The sequence below is a fragment of the Camelus bactrianus genome, chromosome 9 (assembly GCF_048773025.1).
Source record: "Camelus bactrianus isolate YW-2024 breed Bactrian camel chromosome 9, ASM4877302v1, whole genome shotgun sequence".
NCBI classification, from domain to species: Eukaryota; Metazoa; Chordata; class Mammalia; order Artiodactyla; family Camelidae; genus Camelus; species Camelus bactrianus.
The window spans coordinates 64,178,601-64,200,399 of NC_133547.1; the positions used below are offsets into that span (position 1 = coordinate 64,178,601).

At 39.9% G+C, this 21,799-nt stretch overlaps 1 protein-coding gene across 1 annotated transcript in view; it reads left to right on the top strand.

Moving 5' to 3' along the window:
* CDH11 (cadherin 11) overlaps positions 1-21,799 on the top strand; it is a 141,764-nt gene that overhangs the window by 116,901 nt on the left and 3,064 nt on the right. Inside the window, exons 8-11 of the mRNA XM_074370644.1 lie at positions 497-750; positions 6,558-6,694; positions 7,521-7,654; positions 7,889-8,006. Coding sequence (XP_074226745.1) covers positions 497-750; positions 6,558-6,694; positions 7,521-7,654; positions 7,889-8,006 — 643 coding nt within the window. The remainder of the gene's footprint in view (positions 1-496; positions 751-6,557; positions 6,695-7,520; positions 7,655-7,888; positions 8,007-21,799) is intronic.

Genomic DNA, 21,799 nt, shown 5'->3' on the forward strand with positions numbered 1-21,799 from the left:
ACTTACAAAATAAGACTGGCAATTTGATTAAGCCAGAAGTATGTATGCAGGGGAGGGGAGCAGGTAGCTAATAAGACATCCCTTTGCTCTTTGGCTGACAGTCATTTGAGTATTTTTATTACCAAAGTTCCTAGGACTTTACAGAATGTGCTATGACGTTTACCTTTGTAGTGTTTTACCCTTAATTCCTTTCCTTAAATGATTTTTAGTGTCTGATTTGGGCATCCTTACTGTGCTCTGTAGAATGAGACATTTTAGATGATGTGGTCCTTCTGTGGCTGTTGTGCTGCTAGAATTACCCATTAAGCACATTCCAGGTTTCAGCAATTGATTTGTCTGATTTTCTGACCAAATGGCTCAGGTAATTGGATATTGAATAGACACTGATTTTCTCTCTTTGAGGAACTATTCACACTGCCCTATAAAACAATCAGGTCTTTCTTTCCCATTATTCTTTCAAGGAATTGGTTGTCAATCTTCTCTTCTTTCTTGCCAGCCTGTAGATTTTGAAACCAAAAGAGCATATAGCTTGAAGGTCGAGGCAGCCAACGTGCACATCGACCCAAAGTTCATCAGCAACGGGCCTTTCAAGGACACTGTGACAGTCAAGATCGCAGTAGAAGATGCCGACGAGCCCCCCATGTTCTTGGCCCCAAGTTATATCCACGAAGTCCAAGAAAATGCAGCCGCTGGCACTGTGGTGGGGAGAGTGCACGCCAAAGACCCTGATGCTGCCAACAGCCCAATAAGGTACAGAGAGGTTTATTTTAAAACCCTGGATGAGGAATTTTAGAGGCAGGAGGTTTCAGGAAAGCCCTACAGGAACCATATTCTTTGATCTCAGAAAGGGTCCAAGATGACCAGGTTCAATGCACTATAAACAGGATGGAGACTTAGAAGACATGAGTTCTGCTCCATCTCAATACCAACTTTGAGGATAAGCTTGTCCAAGCTCCATAATTTTTCTCTGGGCAGACTTCCTGGTGTGTACTCTGTGATGTAACCCTTAGCTTGGCCTGTCTGTGTCAGAGAACGGGGGTGAGCAGTATATAGTGGCTGTGAAGTACTTGTAGCAATGATAATTTACTGAACCACCTTCCTCTGATCCAGTTACTCTACCAGGGATGTTAGGTATATAATCCAATTTATCCCCTCAAGATTACTTTCTAGGAATTATAATTCTTTACATTGAGAGGGAGTTGGGGCTCCACAGGGCAAGGTGTGGACTTAACCAAAGAGACACCGGACAGTGAACAGGAAGCTCAGAGCGCAAGCTCTGTCTCTGACTGCTGCTGAGCACTATGAAGAGATGACAAAGTGCCCCTCAAATTTCAGGTGCTTTTCTTATTAGAAATGTATTTTTGTGACTTAGAAAAGTAAGCTGGAAGAGCAATTCAGAACCTTCCTCCCCTTCTCCCCAGCCTGAGCTAATGACCACTGAGTCTGATGATGAAGACGGGCGAGTGATGAGAAAGAGGCTGAGGAGGAGGATTGAGTCATAGATTCAAGGCACGTCTATACAGGGCAGAATAGAGTTGCCGGAAACCTGCCCTGAACTCGATTCTAGCAGGTGTTTATTTTTCCGTAGCCTCTCCCCTAATTCCTCTCTTGCCTGGATTCCTCCCTCTGCCCCCTCGTGGTCACCCTGCCCCCAGTCTCCCAGCTACCTACCCACCATCCTGGGCCAGACTGATCGCTTTAAAATGCACATCCAAACATCCCATCATACCTCCAGTTAAACTGCAACAAGAAAAAAATTAGTGATCAAATTGCTTCCCATTGTCCTCCACCCCAAAGTGATCTCAGCTTTCTTCCTCAGCTTAAGGTTCTTCTTCAAGCACCCCCACCAATTCCTGCTGTGCCCCCGTTCCCCCCGCCCCCATCTCCCCTGCTTTCTGTCTCACTCTCCCTTCTCATCAGACTCTCAGTTGCAGCTAGACGGGGTTACTTCGTCCTCAGGTCGAACTTGCTTCCTCATTCCCAACCTTTCTGTGTTCTTCCTCTCTCCCTCCTCCTTTCCAGCTTGCTGTATGGCGCTCATTTTTCCCATCCTTGTGGAGGTGTCACCTCCTCTAGGAAACTTTGGGGCCCCTAAGGTGGATCAGACGCAGCTTCTACCTCACAGCCGTCAGCAGGCCACATCACAGTGACACCTTACACTGTGTGCTGCCCTTTGTTCTCTCACAGAGGGCCGGGGACCTGTCTGCTAGGTCACTACGGCCCACAGAACAAATCCAGCCACCACCTGCATTTTGAGGAAGCTCTGTACTGCCTCCTGTAACAGCTGTATCTTGGACAGATACCTGCAGTCCTGTGTTCACTGCAGCACTATTCACAGTAGCCAGAGTGTGGAAACAATCAAGTGTCTGTTGACAGATGCATGGATAAAGAAATCGTGATGTATACATACATGTAATGGAGTATCATTTAGCCTCAAAAAAGAAGGAAGTCCTGCCATTGGCGATAACATAGATGAATTTGGAGGACATGGTGCTAAATGAAATAAGCTAGACTCTGAAAGACAAAGACAGCATGTCACTCATACATGGAATCTAAAAAAGTCAAACTGATAGAAACAGAGTAGGACAGTGGTTGCCAGGGGCTAGGGAGTGGGGAAAACGAGGAGATACCGGTCAGTTAGCGTGGTGACTATAGTTAATAATAAAGTACTGTAGCCTTGAAGTTTGCTAAGAAGAGTGGATCTGAAATGCACACGCGCGCGCGCACACACACACACACACACACACACACACACTATGCCTCCATGCACAGGACAGCTTCCATTGAAAATACGACCCAAATAACCAATCACAGATGTGGATCCTTGGAGATAATGAGGTGCCACGGACGTGAGCGGTTGTTCTCTGTGTTTCTACACCATCACTCTTCTCAACAGCTGCTGATCGGGCTCCATAACGAGGCTAACTCATTTAAAATTCACACCATGAACATTTCTGAGCAGTTTAAAGTGTTACCAAGCTCCTCAGTCATTACGTACTGTTACCTTCTTGCGCAGAGAGTGTGCTACCCAAACTTTTCTGGGAAATCCTTCCATCAGTGGCTGCTTGACTAGAGTAAAACACACATACTGGACCCAAAGAAGATCTGGACTAAAACCCATCCCCCAGTACTGAATGGTCATGTGACTTTGGGGAACTGATGTCATCCCTTCCAGCCTCAGTATATTCGTCTATTGGATCCTAAAGCGATCACAGCTTCAAGGGTGTTTGAGGATTAACTTAAATAACAGTGCAGCAAGTTGTCTATAATTATCCAAAGGTGCTCAGTGCCACCCTTGAACCCACTCCCCTTGCCCACTCAGGTCCCTGCTCTTAGAACTGCCAAAAAAAAAAGTTACAGAAGAACATTCAAAACCTTTTATCCAGTGGGCTTTCTAGCCAGACTACCTACCTTCCTGAGTGCTTATCTTCACCTGTAAGGGAATTTGTGTCCTCGGGCGTATGAGTAGGGCCTTATCATGTCACCCGAGCTTGTGGCTGTTGGGGAACTTCTGCCTCTCTCTCTTCTCAGTCTCTAGCAGTAGACACACTTCGGTTCACCATCGCCTTCCAGAAGCATTCTTTCCTCCTAGCTTCCTTGGCAGCAACCTCTTCACGCCTCAGACATACCTGGTGTCTTCACTAGTCTCTGATTCCAGTCCAGGCACTGGGGGCTCCCTGAGACTCAGCCTTTTGACTTTGGACAGTCTGTCTCTCAGTGTCCACTTATCTACAGTTTCCTTCCAGGCTACCAATTGAATTGAGTTATTGCTCCAGATTTTCTGCTTCTAGGCTGATCTCTGTCCCTGATTCTAATTCTGTATTTATTCTGCTGTCTGTTGTTTATTTTTACCCACTTGCTTTTTTCTTCACTGGCTCATTCATTAAAAACATATTTTTGAGCCCATATTTCTTGTGATATATTTTTAAAAAAAAACTCTCTCTACCCCCGACTCTGTGAAACCTCAGATGACGCTGAATCTTTGCTCTCCTTGAGTGGCAGCACATCCCTAGTGAAACCTGCATCCTCTCCTTTCTGCTAAGGTAACCTAGTTTTTGGACCTCCCAGTGTCTCCCTCTCTGTGACTCTCAGGATAGAAACTCTCTAGGACTCTCCCAGCCAACTGCAGAAATCCGAATCTCATCTGAGTCCCACTGGTTCTCTTTTCATCACACAGTCATCCTTTCCCTCTGTCACTCTTGTACCACACCCCCTGCCACACCCCCTCATCACCTCACTCCTGAGAAACCACGTCAGACGCTTAAGTTTCCTCTGCCTCTTCCTCTCCTCTGTCTAGCTCAGACCATCTTGCCCACCCTGTCTTATTCATCACCCTGATCATCTGATTCAGTTTATTTGTTCCCCTGATCAAAAGCCTTTCATGGTTTTCCCTGGCTGTAGGATGAAAGCCATACTCTGTAGACTGACATTTGAGAGCTTCCATGATGTGTCCGCAGTGTGAAACAGTAGCAACCACAACAGCGATCACAGCGCTGCATCTGTTGTTCTGTTTACGGTGTGAGGCACTGTGCTACACATCCTAAACGTCTATTACTTCATGTATTTCTTGCTGATAGCCTAAAAGTTAGGCACTATTAATATTCCAGTTTAAAAGATAAGTAAGGTGAGATTCAAAGAACTTAAGTGGCTTTTCCTGTATCGCTCAGCATATAGGTTAGTGGAGCATGACCTTGTATCTAGGACTTTACAAAACCAAAATCCACGCCCTTCACTTCTATAGAATGATGCTTTGTAATTATTTTTCTTCCCGTGAATGTGTCCTGTCATGTCAGCTAGACAGTAAACTCCCTAGTGGCAGGGATTTTTTTTTCCCCTTCTTTTTACATAGAGCTCTGCTGATGGCTCAGTTACTGAGCCTCTGCTGACATTGGTGAGGCGTGTGATGGTTTATCTCCTATTTCCTCACCAGGGCAGGGGACTCAGCATTCCCTTCCCACAGGGAGCTGTGAAGTCAGCTGTATCATGGATGAGCTCATGTTTTCTATACTATGAAGTGCTGCTCCATGTTTGTTCCCTCTTTCTTGGAAAGAACATGATCTAGAATTGGAAGATCTGGGTTCTAATATTGGCTCCCCCAGAAACCAGATAATAGACCATTTGCAAATCCCATTATTTGTAAATTGAAGAGATTAAACTCTGTGACATCCATAGTCTTTGCTACCTCTAATATTCTTTGGTTTTATGGTCCTCAGTGAATGCCCTCAATGGTATGTACAATTGGCCCTCTGTATCCACGGGTTTCTCATTGATGGGTTCAAACAACCGTAGGTCCAAACTACTTGGGGAAAAAGAAAATCTAGAAATTTCCAAAAAGCAAAACTTGAATTTGCTACACACCAGCAACTATTTACAATGTATTTACATTGTATTAAGTATTATAGTAATCTAGAGATGATTTGAAGTGTACGGGTGGATATGTGTAGGTTATATGCAAATGTTATGCAATTTTATATAAGAGACTCGAGCATCCGTGGGTTTTGGTATCCTCAGGGGCCCTGGAACCAGTCCCCCATTGATGCCAAGGGACAGCTGTCAACACTTACTAAACAAAGCCAGGTCTCCAGTACTTTCCACTGGGCAGGTTATTTCACCTTACTACACCTCAACAAAGACCATTCCTAAATAAATACCTTGTAACAGCTTGTAATGAAAAAGAATATGAGAAGGAATATATTTATATATGTATGACTGAATCACTATATTGTGCACTAGAAATTAACACAACATTATAAACCGACCGTACTTCAATTAAAAAAAAAAAAGACCTTTCCCCTTGACCCATCTTCCACCTCACCTTGCCCCATAATATTCTGGAAATTCTTTTGCCTTTTGTTAGAAACAAGCAAATTTTCTAGTGGACAGGAGTAGCTGAAAGCTTCTACCTATGCTGTTAGACTCAGCCTGGGGTCATTAAAGTGTGGGGAGAATGCTCTACAAATGAATGGCCAAGGCTGCTTTGCATATTTCATCATGGAATTCAGAACCAAGCCACCTGAGAACCCCTAAAATCAAACAAATTGAATAAATTCACTCAAAATGTAATTAGCATTTTCCTTTAAGTAAGTAGAAACCTGATTTTTTTAGAAGCACAAATGATCCTTGATGATAAATTTAGGTGAACTTGAAACTATTTAATATTTCATATGCAAAAATCTGGCAAAGATTCCACACATTTGTGACTTTCTTAGTAATTTGGGAGCAAGGCAAACCCACTTCCCAAATGCAGGTTCATAAATATTCAGATGGTGGGTGATTGTAGTAAATATGGAGAAATATTCAACATGTTACAACGTTTCTCAATCAAATATGCTAAATAGCTCTTTCATTCATTGTCCTGAATAAAGAATTCCAACGTGGCAAAATGATTTCTATAAGAGATTCATGTATGAAGTTTGAAAAGCAAATTTGATTAAAAAGAAAACCTAGCTCAAGCAATTCATTGAAAAAGTTGCTTTAAATATAGCATGGAGAAAATATTCAAATACTAAGCTGCTTGGAATGTCTCGGTCTAATTGCCTCATTTGCATTCTGCTTAGGTATTCAATCGATCGTCATACTGACCTGGACAGGTTTTTCACGATTAATCCAGAGGATGGTTTTATTAAAACTACGAAACCTTTGGATAGAGAAGAAACTGCCTGGCTCAACATATCCGTTTTTGCAGCAGAAATCCGTAAGTATTCTCCTAAGGGTTTTGATTCTACTTCGCCAAATATTATTCCTTCAGACTCTCATATATATATTCTGGAAAATGACAGCTGAGATGGAACACTTTTTTTTTTTAGTCTTAAACATATTTTTCAGTCGTTAAAACTTATTTTTGGTCATCCTTCTAGGAAGACATATAAACACATTGAGATGTTTTCATTTTCTTTGGCAGAACTGGGTACAGACTTGGCACATGGGCTGATAGCCCTCAGCAGCTTGAAACGCTTAACAATCGTGAAAGATTCTCCACTTTATCCTGTCACTCAGTTTTGTTTAAACCCAGAGCAGCAGAATCCCTGAAGCCAAGATTTGTGGGTTCTCAAACTTGGTCATGCAGGGGATTATCATAAGGGCTTGTTGTAACAGAGATTTCTGGATCCCACCCTCAGAGCCTCTAACTCAGTAGGTCTAGGGTAGGGGTCTGAGAATTTTCCTTTCCAACAAATTCCCAACTTGTATGATGTTGCTCTGGGGAGACCCCACTTTGAGAACTGCTGTAATGGACTATACTCTGGGGGAACCAGGCTCCATTATAAGCATTTAGAATTAATCCTCTGCAGAAATGGAAACATGCTGTATTTCTTACTGGTCTAATGTCAGCCTTTATTCTAGGACATCCTCCTCGCACTGGACTTAGCATACTTCAGGTTTTGGATGATTTTTATGCCAACAATGCCTTTCCCTGCACTGCCCATATGAATGGCTGGAGCTCACTCTTGCCCAGGAATAACCTTGGACCAACATGGATTCATCCCTTGCACATATTTACTGTCTGAATTCTCTCCTTTTAGACAATCGGCATCAGGAAGCCAAAGTCCCTGTGGCCATTAGGGTCCTTGATGTCAATGACAATGCTCCCAAGTTTGCCGCCCCTTATGAAGGCTTCATCTGTGAGAGTGACCAGACCAAGCCACTTTCTAACCAGGTAATGCTACTTTCCCCTGCCCTGGTTGTGAGCAAGGCATTTGGAAACGGAGTTTGGGTTTGAGAACATCACCTGGACCTACCTCCCACTGCTCAAGAAGGCATCAGAGCCCAGGTTTAGCTCTGGAGCTATGTTCTCTAATTAAAACCAGAATTCTTAGCCAGCCAGGAATTTTTGAATAAATGATATGCCAATGTCAGCATGATTTATTTATGGGCCACCTTTCTCTTTCAGCCAATTGTTACAATTAGTGCAGATGACAAGGATGACACAGCCAATGGACCAAGATTTATCTTCAGTCTGCCCCCTGAAATCATTCACAATCCAAATTTCACAGTCAGAGACAACAGAGGTTCGTACCAAGGTTCTTGTGCATTCAGGGAAGTAGAAATGGAAAATAAATGGCTTTTATATTGCAGAGCACAAGTGTTTCCCCTAATCTTAATAATGCCTTTCGGTTGAAGAACAAACAAGAAATAATAATGCCACCTTTATATTGAGACGTGGGCTCATTTGGTGCATGTGAATGAGTGAGTCTAATTTTATTTTACTTTTTTTTTTTGTTGGCTTTGATATTCATGAAGCAGTGGGAAAGCCAAGTGGGGAAGCTTACAGGGTCAATATGCAAACACTTCATTTATCTTTTTTTTAAGAGGTTGATAAACCCTTAGGGGGAAGCATGGCTTTATGAATATTGCTATCAAGTAAAGCTTTAAAAGAGATTAGTTCAACTTTGAAAGGAATGTAATCTTTCAGCTGGCCTTCCCTTCCCAGCAGTTTAAGTGCAGTGTGGTTGGGTTTAGCTTGATACCTAAAATTAGTTGTAGGATTATTGCCTGAAGGGCGTGAGTAAAGCATTGTTTCACCACTGCAAATGTGGCAAAATTTAATGTGATTTCTACTTCTTATTTCATTAGTCAAGGAGGCTCTAGATTTGCAAATTATTCAAAGTAGCTGTTGTTGTTGTTGTTGTTGTTGTTGTTGTTGTTTTGGTGTTGTATAGGCCAAAACTGATGCAGTCCCTTGACAAAGTGTTGGTAACAGAGCCAGGATCAAAAAATAAGTTTCTGGACTCCTGGTCAGACTATTTTGGTCTGCATCTGTTCCTATAAACCTGTGACAATGCAGGTCTGTAAAAACAGGAAGACAGATGCCATGATTTGACATAGGAATAAAAGGTGGTCCTTCTGAACATATGTTTTCCTTAGACACATGCTAGCTATGTATGAGGTTATGGATTACATTGCTTTCTTGGTGACTGAGGTCAGGCTTATAGGAACTTAAATGAATCTTGTAAAGTAATATTACTTTTCCATTCACCAGTATCAGTGTTATCAATGTCATAAATACTGGTAACTGTGTTCCAACACCATGCCAAGGTTCTTTCTATACACTATCCATTTAATTCTCTCAATGGCATCATAGGGAGGTGTTATTATCATCATTCCCAATTTGAAGATGAGGAAGACGAGGCACAGACCATTAAGTAACTTATTCAAAGTCAATTGGCCACATAGGAGTGAGACCTAGGCAGAGGTCACAGCCTAAACCACTGTGCCCTACTGGGTACACAATTAAAAAAGAGAAGTGGCTCCCATGCTCCTGGGATACGGCAGGGTATGATTGACATACATTATTATTTCTTAGACTGATTTGAGCACTTCATTATGACCCTTATAGATCAAGCCCACATACCAAAGGAGTCTGTAGGGTAGAATGTCCTGTGTGCTATGATGCCTTCTTAGGCCTTGCTTTCTGCAGTGGGCATGCTTTTGAGAGCCTGGATGTGAAGGAAATTGAATGGAGAGACGTGTTATCTAGGAACCCACAAAACAACCCCATAAATCACCTTGAAAATGATTCTCATCGTGTAAAAATAGAGATTCCACTTGGAGCTCTTTAATTTTATATCATCTAGGATTTTTCTTTTGCCTTTGTCTTTGGTCGATGTGCATGTGTGAGCACCTTAAACCCCTTAAAGAGACAATTCTGCAAACCCCTGAGATAGATGAGCAGTTCTCAGTGAGAAGCACACAAACCACTAGTAGAACACACGTGTAACACAGGAATTGCCTTTTGTAAAGGTGGATTTCTCCAAAACAGGGAGACCCTGGCACGTCATGGGTATTTGATAGATATTTACCAAGCTGAATTGACCAAGGTGGCATAAAAAGCATTTTTCCAATACTTTCTAAGATATGTGTGTATCTTTATTTGTGTTCATGAGAACTCCCTGCTTCGACTCTCGGAATCTTAATTCCCAGATTATTCGAACCCACCCTGGCTTGATAGATTGCTACATTGTTTCAGCCTAGGCTTATGTCAGTTGTACGACGAAGAAAATATTGATAAAAAAATACTTCGGCAAACTGAGTTTTATCAATGAAGTGAAGTAATCTACTTGATTGTCCAGAAAAGTCTGGTGTTTTCACGTGCCTCCTAGGTTATCACCACTTTTAGTATCAGCTTTCTCAAATATCTGTGGTCAGACTTTTATCTGTGTGCTCATATAATCCCCAATTCACATTTGAGGTCTAACTCCTGGATGTATTCCCGGCAACATCCCTATTTATCGCTGGTCGCCTCCTGAAACAGCTGGTGTTTCTAGGCTTTTCTTACTGCACCAGCCTCACCTCCATCACCTACCCTGTCTTCTTTTTATGTGTGCGATAATATTTAGTTGCTGTTCACCCTCTGGAAACGTGATACTAAGACCTATTGTCCTCTAGGGAGCTATACATATTTCACTTTGGCACCATACTTTGGGGACGCCGTCTCTATTTCCAAGGAGATTATATTGCCACGGACAAGCCAACCTCCTGCACAGTCTGTTTCCCCTGCCCTTCCCTACAAGAAACGAATCCTATGTGGAGCTACCACTTTTGCAGGGAATTACTACTTTTTAAGAAAAATGACTTTATTAACTATGGCAAACAGTTAACGAAAGCTCCCATGTTTAGAGCTATTACAAAACCTTTAGAGCAAATACAGTCCTATAATTATCATTTAATAGAGTTTCTTTCTACCAGCTCCTAAAAGTAATTACATATTGAAGTGATCCAAAAGGAATAATCACCTTCCACGTCCTATTAATAGCCTACTGAGTTACCAAATTTCCCGGCTAAGACTGTTTCCCATAGAAAACGTGAGATAATGGTTTATAGCATGCTGAGTAAAAGCATCCGATTTCTCTCTCCTTGAGTGTTTACTTCTGTTATGCCATGTAAATAATCAGGATTGTGTTTGCCTAGACTCGGCATAAGCCTTTGGCTTCTTTAAAAATATAACAGGGGAAGCCATCTTAATACACACAGGCCTTTTATTTCATTTTATCTTGCTCCTTCCTGCAGCCTGAGCTTCAAAGTCAGCTCAGCAGGCAGCGGGAGAGAACACTGGATAACTAACTCTTCAGCATTTGAGTCCATCTTAGGCTGTTAATATCGAGAATGGTGCTCTTTGGGGAGATGAAGAGCTGATCCGCCCAGGTTTTGAGATGCATTTACTTTGAAAATACCACACTTACAGCATCTTAAAAAAAAAAAAACATAAGAAACATGGAATGAATACAAAAAGGGCAAAGGAAAAATAACTGAGACTAGCTCTTCTCGTGTACCTAGCTCTACATTGGTTTATAAAACCTTCTCACAGCCATTGTTTCACATAATTCCTAAACAGCCCCCTGAGGTAGGCGTAGTGGGCATTTTTGTCCCCTTTTCCAAGAAAGAATATGAAACATCAAAGACTTGCCTAATAAGTGAAGTTGAACTGGAAAGTTTGAGTGTTTGAAGGGTTGTCCGGTGTATGTATCACATTATATATTATGAATGTAAAGCTTATGTCTTTTCTAATTAATTCTTTTTTAAAAAGGTCTTTGTTTACCCTGTAATGAAATAATAGCAATCTTCAGAAGAGAAAAAAAAATCTAAAATTAAAGTCAATTCATCCATCTAGGATTCTAGGGAAAGTGTGAACAGAAAAGGGGAAACTGTACTTCGATTTTAATTTTAGTCACAGCCTTAGGAACTGTAGTAAAATATATTTGCAAAGAATTTTATACTTTTTTCCACTGCATAATTAATACATATTCTGGTAGGAAAATTAGGTGGAATACAAACAAGCAGAAATAAAATTAAAAATAATAAAATAACCTGATAATATACTACCTAGAAATAATCACTGCTAATTTTCATAGCCTTCCAGACTTTTTCTTGGCATATGTTTTGATCTTTAAAAAAGGCAACCATAAAAAAATCTCACTTTTCCCCTACATAATAACATGTGATACGCACTTTTCAGTATCATTATACTTAGGACAACATTTTTCTCCCTAAATATCCTCCTAACTTCATTATAAGGGTATGTAATACAAGTTGACTCTTGTTGTGTAAGTACATTGTTTTCACACATTTCTGCCAAATAAGTTATTCTTTTAGGATGGATTTCCTAGAGTGGAATTACTATACCAGAAGCTTTTGATACCTAACTGACAAATTACCTATCAGAAATCTTATACCATTTTATAACAGCATCAGTAAAACAGGTAAGCTCCCATTTCCCCACATTCAAGCCAACTCTAGACACTTACTCTTTTTAAGTGATTCACAGATGGATAAGTGGATTATAATCACATGTCACATTTAAAATTTTTCAATTCCTGCCATTACTAGTAAAGTTAGGATTTTAAAAAAAATAAGTATTGATTCCTTTCTTGCTTTATAAATTGGCTCCTCATGTCCTCTACCCATTGTCTGAATTGTATATTCATCAGTTGGCTGTTGACTTGTGAAGTCTCATCACCTTTTAATGCCATTAACCTCTGACTTATCGCACCTACTGCATGGATCTCCCCAGTGCTGCAGTGTCCTCTCAGTTCTGATTATGCTGTGTTCTAAAGTATAGACGCTGCACTTTTTGTATCTATTTTTCTGTTGAGTATTATTCTTAGTGTGGCCTTCCTCTTGCAAAACTGACATCAGTATTCACCTAGCTTTTCTTCTTTCTTTTATATATATATATATCACGTTTCCCATTTCAACCGTTTATCCATGTGAAATAAATATAAGGGCTCCCTTTGTTGGCCATTTCCTGAATATCATTTAAGATAGAGTCATTTCTAACCGCTTTGTGACACCATCTGATCTTCACCTACATTACATACTATTAGATTTTTTTTTTTTGGACTTGCATTCTTCCTAGTCTATCCATTTACTACTCTCATGGTAGTATCATATTTTTCTTTAATTGCATATGTATAGTATATATGTTAAAATCTGACCAGTGCTTTGTCCACATTATTTTCACTTTATTACTCTTTCTTAAATTTTGGTTTATTTGTGCCTCCAGATATAACTTAGAATTACTTTTCATTTATTTTTTATTTCATTTATAATTTGTGCCTGATAAGTATCTTCATGGATTTTATCGAGTTTACCTTAAATTTATGGATTAATTTAACAACTGAAAATTTGAAAATATCCTTCCCATCCAGAAGCATGAGCTGATTTTCCACTGAATCAGTTCTCTTTTTATTATCAGAGATGCTTTGTAATTTTCTTCAGTTTTGTTGTATGCATTTCTTATTAAGTTTATGGCTAGATACTTGATATTTTGGATGCTGTTATCAGGTAGATTTTTAGATTATATATATTTTCTAAATGAAAATTTTTAGTATAAACAATGTATAAACATTGTTCTAAAGTGATATAACTTCTCAACTTATTTTCTTGGGTTTTCTAGGGAGATAACTATATAAAAAATTTGACAATTTGCTTCATCCTTGGGTTTTTTTTTTTTGTCAAATTCATATATTTGCACCTTTGAATACATGTTAAATAATAGCAGTAATAATGGCCACTTATGCTTTAATTGGATATTACTTCAAGAGTTTCATCATTAAGCATAAAATTGGTTGTTAGATGAAAATTAAGATTTGTATTATGGTGTGTGTGTGTTTATGTTTTAGGAAATTTCCTTTCCATTATTATTTTATTTAAAAAACTGGATGTTTAATTTTTAATCACAATTTCTGGATTGTAAGAAGATGACGGTGCTTTTGAACCTTTGCCCTAGCCTAATGTCTTGATAAATTAAATTGAAATATCCTGCTATTGAACCTCATATTTTTAACTTCCAAACCTCTTATTCCAAACAATGATCATTTGATAAAATAGAGAGGAGAGAGAGCAAGGATAAAGATTACATGCATGGCTTCAGCAGTGAATAAGATGTCAGGAAGTTCCCAAAGCACATGCAGCAAAGTTCACGACGTTGTGAAAGCACAGCTAACTGCTAGTGACTGTTCACGACCAACTACAGAGGAGCTACAGCGATAATGTCTCTCCTTAAAATTCTTGTATGACTCTCCACTTCCGTGGATTTTACTGAAACTTCATAGCCTACTGAGCAAGAAATGATATGATCTACCTCCCATAAACTCTGTATCTGTCATCTCTTTCTTTTGCTACCTAAACCATAAACTCCAGACACTTCAAAACACCTCTGGCTTCCCTAATACGCTGTGCTCTCACACGTCCATGCCTTTGCTCTGCGGGAAGTGTGCTCCTCCTGCCTATTATACCTCCTCTTTCAAGTGTCACCGTAAGTGAAGTCTCTTAGGTGAAGCTTTGCTGGGCATCCCCAGCCCCTCTTGGATGCTACGTCCTCTGTGCTCCAGGAACACTGCACTAAATAACCTCTCCTATTTTTCTTATCACTCTGCGTCCTCAGCGTACATTTCCCTATCTGTCTCCCATTAGAATTTGAGCTCGGTGGGGACACTATCCCAGGACTTAAGTGGGTTGACCAAATGCATGAATTAAAGTGAAAGAATGGATGGGAGAACATGTAATGTGCTTCAGACATTTCAGGGATTAGTTATTACTGTGGAAAAATGATTATCTTATGAGATAAGCTTCAGGCTGAAAAAGACAACCCATCTTTTGATGTTGGAATGTTCTGAAGGAGTCAATACCACATCACCCACCCCTTCTATCCCTTCATCCATTTATTATTTATTATTCCACAAAGATATATGGGACATCTAAGGTTTGGGTCCAAGAAGAGATGACTTTCAGATGCATTTATTTTGCAAGTATGTTGTCTAATATGGGCCAAGTTGCAGATCAAATGAGCTCTGATACATGCTACATTCAGAGTAAAGTTTGAACTGCTAAAAAATTTTGAAAAGAGAGCGAAAACAACAACAAAAAGTTTGTATGGCAAGCAGGTCTGAGTGGGAAAGGGAGGAGAGCCAAGATAGATTTGCCCTGATTAGATCAATTGGTGAACATCTTTCCTTCCTTTTTTTTTTTTTTAATTTTGTGTGTGATGAGCACCACCAAAAAGCATCCAAATATGCTTCTGGTTTTTCACTTTTATAATTTAAAGATAGCCAAACAGATTTCTGTGGAACTTTTCTCCCCTTTAATTGCTTCAATATGGAAGATGTTCTGCTGGCAGATCAAAATGGCAGATGGCTTTTAATGCCCTGCCTTTTTCACTGTATAAATAATTATGTTCCTTTTCTGCCTGAAATTCATTGCTGCAGTTTGTCCAACACAGAACACAGTTGATCTGGAAACCGACCCCCTCCCCAACCCAACAGAGAAAGAAATGGGTCTTCTTTGTGGATAAGGGTATCCTTTCAGGGTTCCCTCTGGTCACTGACTTAACTACTCTTGGGATTTCTCAACTCACTAAAAGACCCTAAATGTTTATATCCCACTGAATTCCTTGGTAGTTTTCCTTGTCTTAAAACCAAGAAATATGTTCCTTTCTCCCTTCCTATCACTAAGGAGAAAAATGTCCTCTAACAAAAGTGGAGGGAGAGTTGATTCTAAGGATGTGATAAATTACAACAATTGGAAGTCTATTGATACCAACAAACAGTGCACACTTAGATGCCTCATGCACACATGCATGTAGGCAATTATTCCTACAGTGTTTTTTAATTGCATTTTGTATTTTGCCGATCCCTCAGAATCAAACGTGTTAATTAAAAGATAATGATCACCCCAACTCCCCTGTACTATGCAGCTCTTTGATTTAGATGGGAGACATTACAGCCATCAGAGTCTTGGATTAAACCGTTTTCTGCATTAGTATTTTAAGGCTGGCCTCAGAGAATTTACCTCATTGTAGCATTTCCTTCATTCCAAAATATTGGGAAAATAATAGATTTCTTTTTGCCTCTCACATGTTGGTTTGTTTCTGAAGGTGTCTGTGTTTCTGGAAATGCTGTGGGAAGGGAGGTGTTGAGTGAGTTCCCTTAATTTCTTGTAGGTCTCTCTGACATAAAATTCATAGGTTTCTAAGAGCAGCTGTGTTGTCTTTTTCTATCTGGATCCAGCTGTAGGCTGTGATGGGGTCCATCTAATTAACTAACCATGTTAGGGAAATTTGGTTTTAAAAAAAGAATGAATGTAATTGGCATGCGGTAATATTAGGATTCTAGGGTTAGCTGCCCTAGTAAAACTGCAGTGAAACCTAAAGGAGTCTGAATCCTAGTTTTGTTTGTATTTTCCATATTATTGTGATCAGTTGCTTCCCTCTTTGTCAATTTATTTTTGTATAAAATAAGGATAATTATACTTTCTGCACATAATTTAAAAATTCTGAGATAAGGTATGTGGAAGGAACAAAGAATAAGGTCTGCAAATATTAACAGCTCAATAAATGTTACATAGTTGAATCTGACTCACCCTAAATAATAACAAAAAAATTAATGAGATAAAGAGATGACGATATTTACCAGGAACAAAATCCATAATATAGACACAGGCAGCATTGATCAGGTGGGGTTCAAAAGTACAAACTAGGAGAAGATGGAGGCTGAAAATTGACGGCGAGCTAATGAATCAGTGAAATCTGACCGTGTGGAAAAGCCAGATTGATGCTGAGATACAATGAAAGAAATGTCCTTCACCTGTTCATTCCTCTGACACAAAACACTGCTAACTGAACAAAGATGAGAGAGACAAGGTTCTTGTCTTCAAGGAGGTTACTGTCTGGTGGAGAGAACAGACACTCAGTCTCCACACACTGTCAAATACGCACCATAAGCAGGGACTACAGGTAGACAGGCAGTTCACACGGCGCTCAGAGAGACAAGGCAAGCTATTCAGTTCACCTTTCAGCATTAGTCATATCAGAAGATAAATTCTACAAAAGTATTATTTGACATTTCTGTGATTTCAGTCCCTCCCTCAGAGTCAAAGTGGCAAACACTGGCATCAGAAATTAAAATTAATTTTTCAAAAATCACAAATCTAATTGAGTATTAAAAAACTAAATAGCTAGGTGTTTCAATTATGTCTTTTGTCATCGTGTAGCATGTGCACCTCTGAAATTATTAAAGCTTAAAACTCCACTAAGACTTTTGGGACACACACTATATATATATTTTTTCTTTCATTGTCATGATAGAACTGTTGCCACATTTCTAAAAAAAGAAAAGAGGGCTGAGAGGAAAGTAATCAAATAATGGTTATTCTGCTAGCGACTGCATAGCTGTCTTCAAGTGTGCGGGAGTTTTTTATGTGGTAGACAGATGTACTCTGTCTCTGAGGTTTGAGCAGAAGGGGTAGAGTAGGTAGATTTAGGTCAGAAGTGAATAAAATAAGAGCAAGGCCTTGGCCTAGATTCTGCAGATCTTTAACAGTTTCAAGAGATGGGCTTCGGTCAGATGCACACAGTGTCTGTCTTCACAGGCTCAAGTGTTTCTGATCAGGTTGGTCCGTGGGGGAATCTTTAGCTTTGGAGCGGAGAGGGACAGAGGGAACAAAGTGGTAAGGAAGAGCATCTTAAGAACTATAGGAAAGCTACAGGGGTGACATCTCTCACCTTAAGCCAAGCCTCTCTCCTGACTTCATGGTGAGAACAGAAAGTACTAATCCTTTGCTGTAGTGCCTCCTCTTTTTAAGTTATTAAAACGCAGGGGCTATGCCCACTCACTGCCCATTTTGCTCTGTTCCCAGTGTATTTTTTGGCTAATACCATGTTGGCACCCAGTGCATTCTATCTTTCGAGGGCTGGCTTCCCTATCACAATTTGCCCTTTTCATATCAGTTGTCAGTGTCCCTCCCTTGGGTGACATCATCATCATAGCCCTCCCATTTGCATTTCCAAACTGGTACCATGGAGATCATCGTTATCAGGAACTTTGACATTTTGCTAGCATAATGACGAAGTGTGCAGATAAAAACAGCATGTGATTAGGAGTCCAGGTTGCAGACATAAAAATTTGAAGCCTGAATTTATTTTCCATTAATAGAAATACTATAATTTGTACATGACATATACTAGTAATTAATGGCTTCATTTGCAAGTTTTTGCTGAAGTGGGGAAAAACAAGGAACTGCTTACGTATTTGTGGCCAAGGATGAGAGCAGTGGGTGTCAGGATGAAACACCGAGGTCTTTGAAAAACATTTTCTTAACCATGGGAAATACGTTATGTGGGACTGAAGAGCATGAACCATCTTCCTACCTCTGTATGATGAGCCTTTCTGTGTAGGCAACTGCATTCAAAGATGCAATGATATTTCCAAGAATTCACTTTCCTCTCTGTTAATATGTTTCTCTTTCTCATTAGTCTACTGCTCAAAGAGGAGAGTTTCCAGAAAAGAATTAGTATTTACTGAGCATCTCCAGCAGTCTGGTATGGTGCTTAGTACCTTTATGAATGGAATCAAATTTAACCCTAAAAAGTATTACTTCACTGGATGAGAATATAGCAGCTCAAGACATTTACCTAATATGTGTAAACGTCAGGCAATTAATATGTAGAAGAGTCAAGATTTCAAGCCCAGGTCTGTTTGACCCCAAATACTGAGAGATTTGATCTGTGGAATTTTTATAAAGGAGAAGGATCTGAGAAATCTCTTGACAGAAACTCAAAAATCAATACAACATTTGTCTTTTTCTGCCTCATCTTATTAACCAAGGAACCAAATTGGCACTTCCCTGAAAATGTGTCCTCACAGAAGCTTTTTTTTTTTTCAATTGGGTCATCCATGAACCTCAGGAATGTGTATGTCCAAAATGAGGGATACGCTCTCAGAGACAGATAGGGAGTAGCTGGCTAATTAAAATAATTTAGGTGAGAGAATTTGTAGCCAAACTGAGAATGCAAAATCGATTTCCAGTAGAGGCTTTTTAAAAATTGTTATTTTGTTTCTTTTTTCCATTTGTTTTTCTAGATATTTTTTTCATGGAGTGGCTCTTTTTGTTAGTATAAGATCTGTGATCAGAGTGGATCACAAGAAAGCCCATCACAGAACATGGTACTGATGCGTCTGAAATGGCCCTCCCCGCAAAAAACTCATCCTCCCATTGGTGCTGGGGCCGCTTAGATGCAGAGCAACAGGGCAACCTAAGTGCCAAACTAGTCTGTCTAGACACGTTTCTTATGTGTCCACATTTACCCTTCACCACTTCACCAGCCCTGGAGGATCTCCATACTGAGGGTGAAGTTTTCTCATAGAAGGATTCCTGAGCCCTCTGCAAACACAGCCCCAAGGACAACCACTGGCTATTATTACACTGTTTGTTTCCAATAACAACCCTATGAGGCATGCTTGATATCAACCAGTGTCCTCATTTTAAAGATGAACAAGAGAGGCTCTGGCAGGAAAAATGACTCATTCTAAAGTATGTACTTGGAGTATGCCCAAGAAGAGAACTTCAGTCCATTTATTTTCGAATGAATCTTAAAATCCATATGTGAACCATGTTTGACCAGAAGACATTTTTTTAAAAGTTCTTGAGAGTCTGTTGATGCATAACTTGGAGGCTGTAAAGGGTTCAGTCAGATGGGGACTTTGATGAGCTTCCATGTCAAACTTCCAGCGTGTCTGAGAAGACTTAGCTGTTCGGAATATGAAACATCTTGAATTCACCGGCTGGGGTCCTGCCCAGATCCATGTTTTCCATTAGTGTTTGATTTTCAATTACCATCATAGGTGAGCCAGCCTGCTGTGATCTAAAGGTACTGGTGGGGGGATTAGGTTTATTTATTTTGTTTGTTTGTCTGTTTGTTTGTTTATTTAATGGTACTGGGGATTGAATGCAGGACCTGGTGCATGCTAAGCATGCACTCTACCATGAGCTATACCCACCCCTCTAAGAATAGATTTTAAATCATGGCTTCTAAGGATTTAAAAAAATAAAACACTCAGGACACATTCCCTCCAAACAACACCATGGAAAGGGAATAGCGTGGGACCTGATAGATACACTAAGTGAATGCCCTCTTGGGGATGCCATCTGTGTCAGAGAGGTATATTTGACCAATTTAATGAATGTGCTTTCATTCATAAATTTTTAATATTCCTTTTTTTACTTATGATGGTATTCATGACATTTCAGATCATTAAAATGGGGGCAAATATTATAACATTTAATTTGTGAAAGTCTTATTTGAACTCAAAAAATGTGTGAGAATGAAAAAATAACATTTGAAATAATTTATTGGAGATAAGTAATTTTTTGGTAACTGTTAAGTATAGGGCAATGGTATGCCTAGAATAGGAAAGAGCAGTCAGGAAACTGAATTTTCACTTAACATTCCATTTGACCAGCTTATTTTTATTTTTTCATGATTTTCCATAGTACATATAAATTTTCTCCAGCAATAAGAGCATTATATGCCAATCACACAAAATTCAGAAAATAGAGAAACAAGGGCTTGCTGTTCTGCCCTGCTTTGATTGAGATATTAGCGGCAAAGGGCAGAGAATGTCATTATGTCTTGCCAAAAGCCAGCGGGTGCCCACACCTTACCCTCTGCGATGCTCAGAGTATCTGTTCTGTCCTAAATGAGACTGAATCTGCCTTTTATACATTTTTTTTATCTCACAGAGAATAATATTACATTTCCTTTAACCTAAAATACATCAATTCAGTTTTTAGATTCTAAGATAAGTGTTCCTACCACAAGAGGTAATTCATGGTACTGTCAATCCATTTAAAGCATGAGAGCTATCAGGCCATCATGTTGGTCATACCATTCTTACTGTTATAAATTACTGACTCCTAACTCATTAAAAAAGTCATGCTGTACTGAGGATCTGTGTGTGTGTGTGCGTGTAATTTGATGGAGCACATTCAAAACTTCCACTACTTTATAATACCAATGTTTTCCAAACCCAGAGCACATGGCCTAGAAAAAATCTTTTTGGCTGGTTGAGGTACACAAAACATGATGAGGAAGCATTTGGGAGAATATGTTACAAAAGACTGAGAAGTATGTGAAAGCCCACATCTGGAATCTGGGTTAAACCTTTTCCCAGAACAAATGTCAGTTATGACATTTGTTCAACAAATATTTATTGAATGTCTGCTGTGTGTTCAGCACTGGGAAGACTGAGATCAGATAAAAGCCCCTATTCTCCAGAAATTCACGGTCTAGGAGAGATCCAAGTAGTTACGCCAAGAAATAATGACAGCAGAGTGGGAGACCGATTCCTGTAGTGATGTACAGGTGTGACAGGTTCAAAAGGAGAAGATGGGAGAGGTAGGTCTAGAGAGGACTCCCTGAAGGTGGCTTTGGGATTCGGTGTTGAGGCTTGAGAAGTTCACCTCTCCTGATCAAAGGAACAGCTTTTGGGGGCATTAAAGCAGAGGGTAAAAGCCAAGGCATACGGCGGTGTGGTGTGCTGGGGAACAGAAGTGAGTTCTGCATGGCAGGCTGAACTGGGGCTTGTGGGCAGGGCTTGGCATGAGCCTGGAAGGCAGGGTAGATCTAGGTCAGGGAACTACCTGGTGATCCACTGTGTAGACGTGGGCTGTGTTGTGTGGGCAACGGGGAAAACCTGTCATCATTTTAAGCAGGAGTGACATGTTTAACTGGGTGGCTGATGGTGCTTAAATTTCAGAGAAACTGTAAACCTGCTTCTGGGTTTATAAAATATTTCCTTTTTAAATGGTATTTTCCTTTAGGACTCATGAGTGGGTTTACAGCTTCAGCAAGATTTGAGGATGGATTTGAAGTCTCTCAAAACAAACAAACAAGTAAAACCTGGCCCAAGGCTCTGGTCATGAAGTAGGGAAAGTGCAAATGTGAAAAAGAAGCTTTTTGTCTTGTTTTTCTCACACTGGCTTATATAGTTAACTGTATCCTATGCTAACATAGAGTATGTGACTGAAG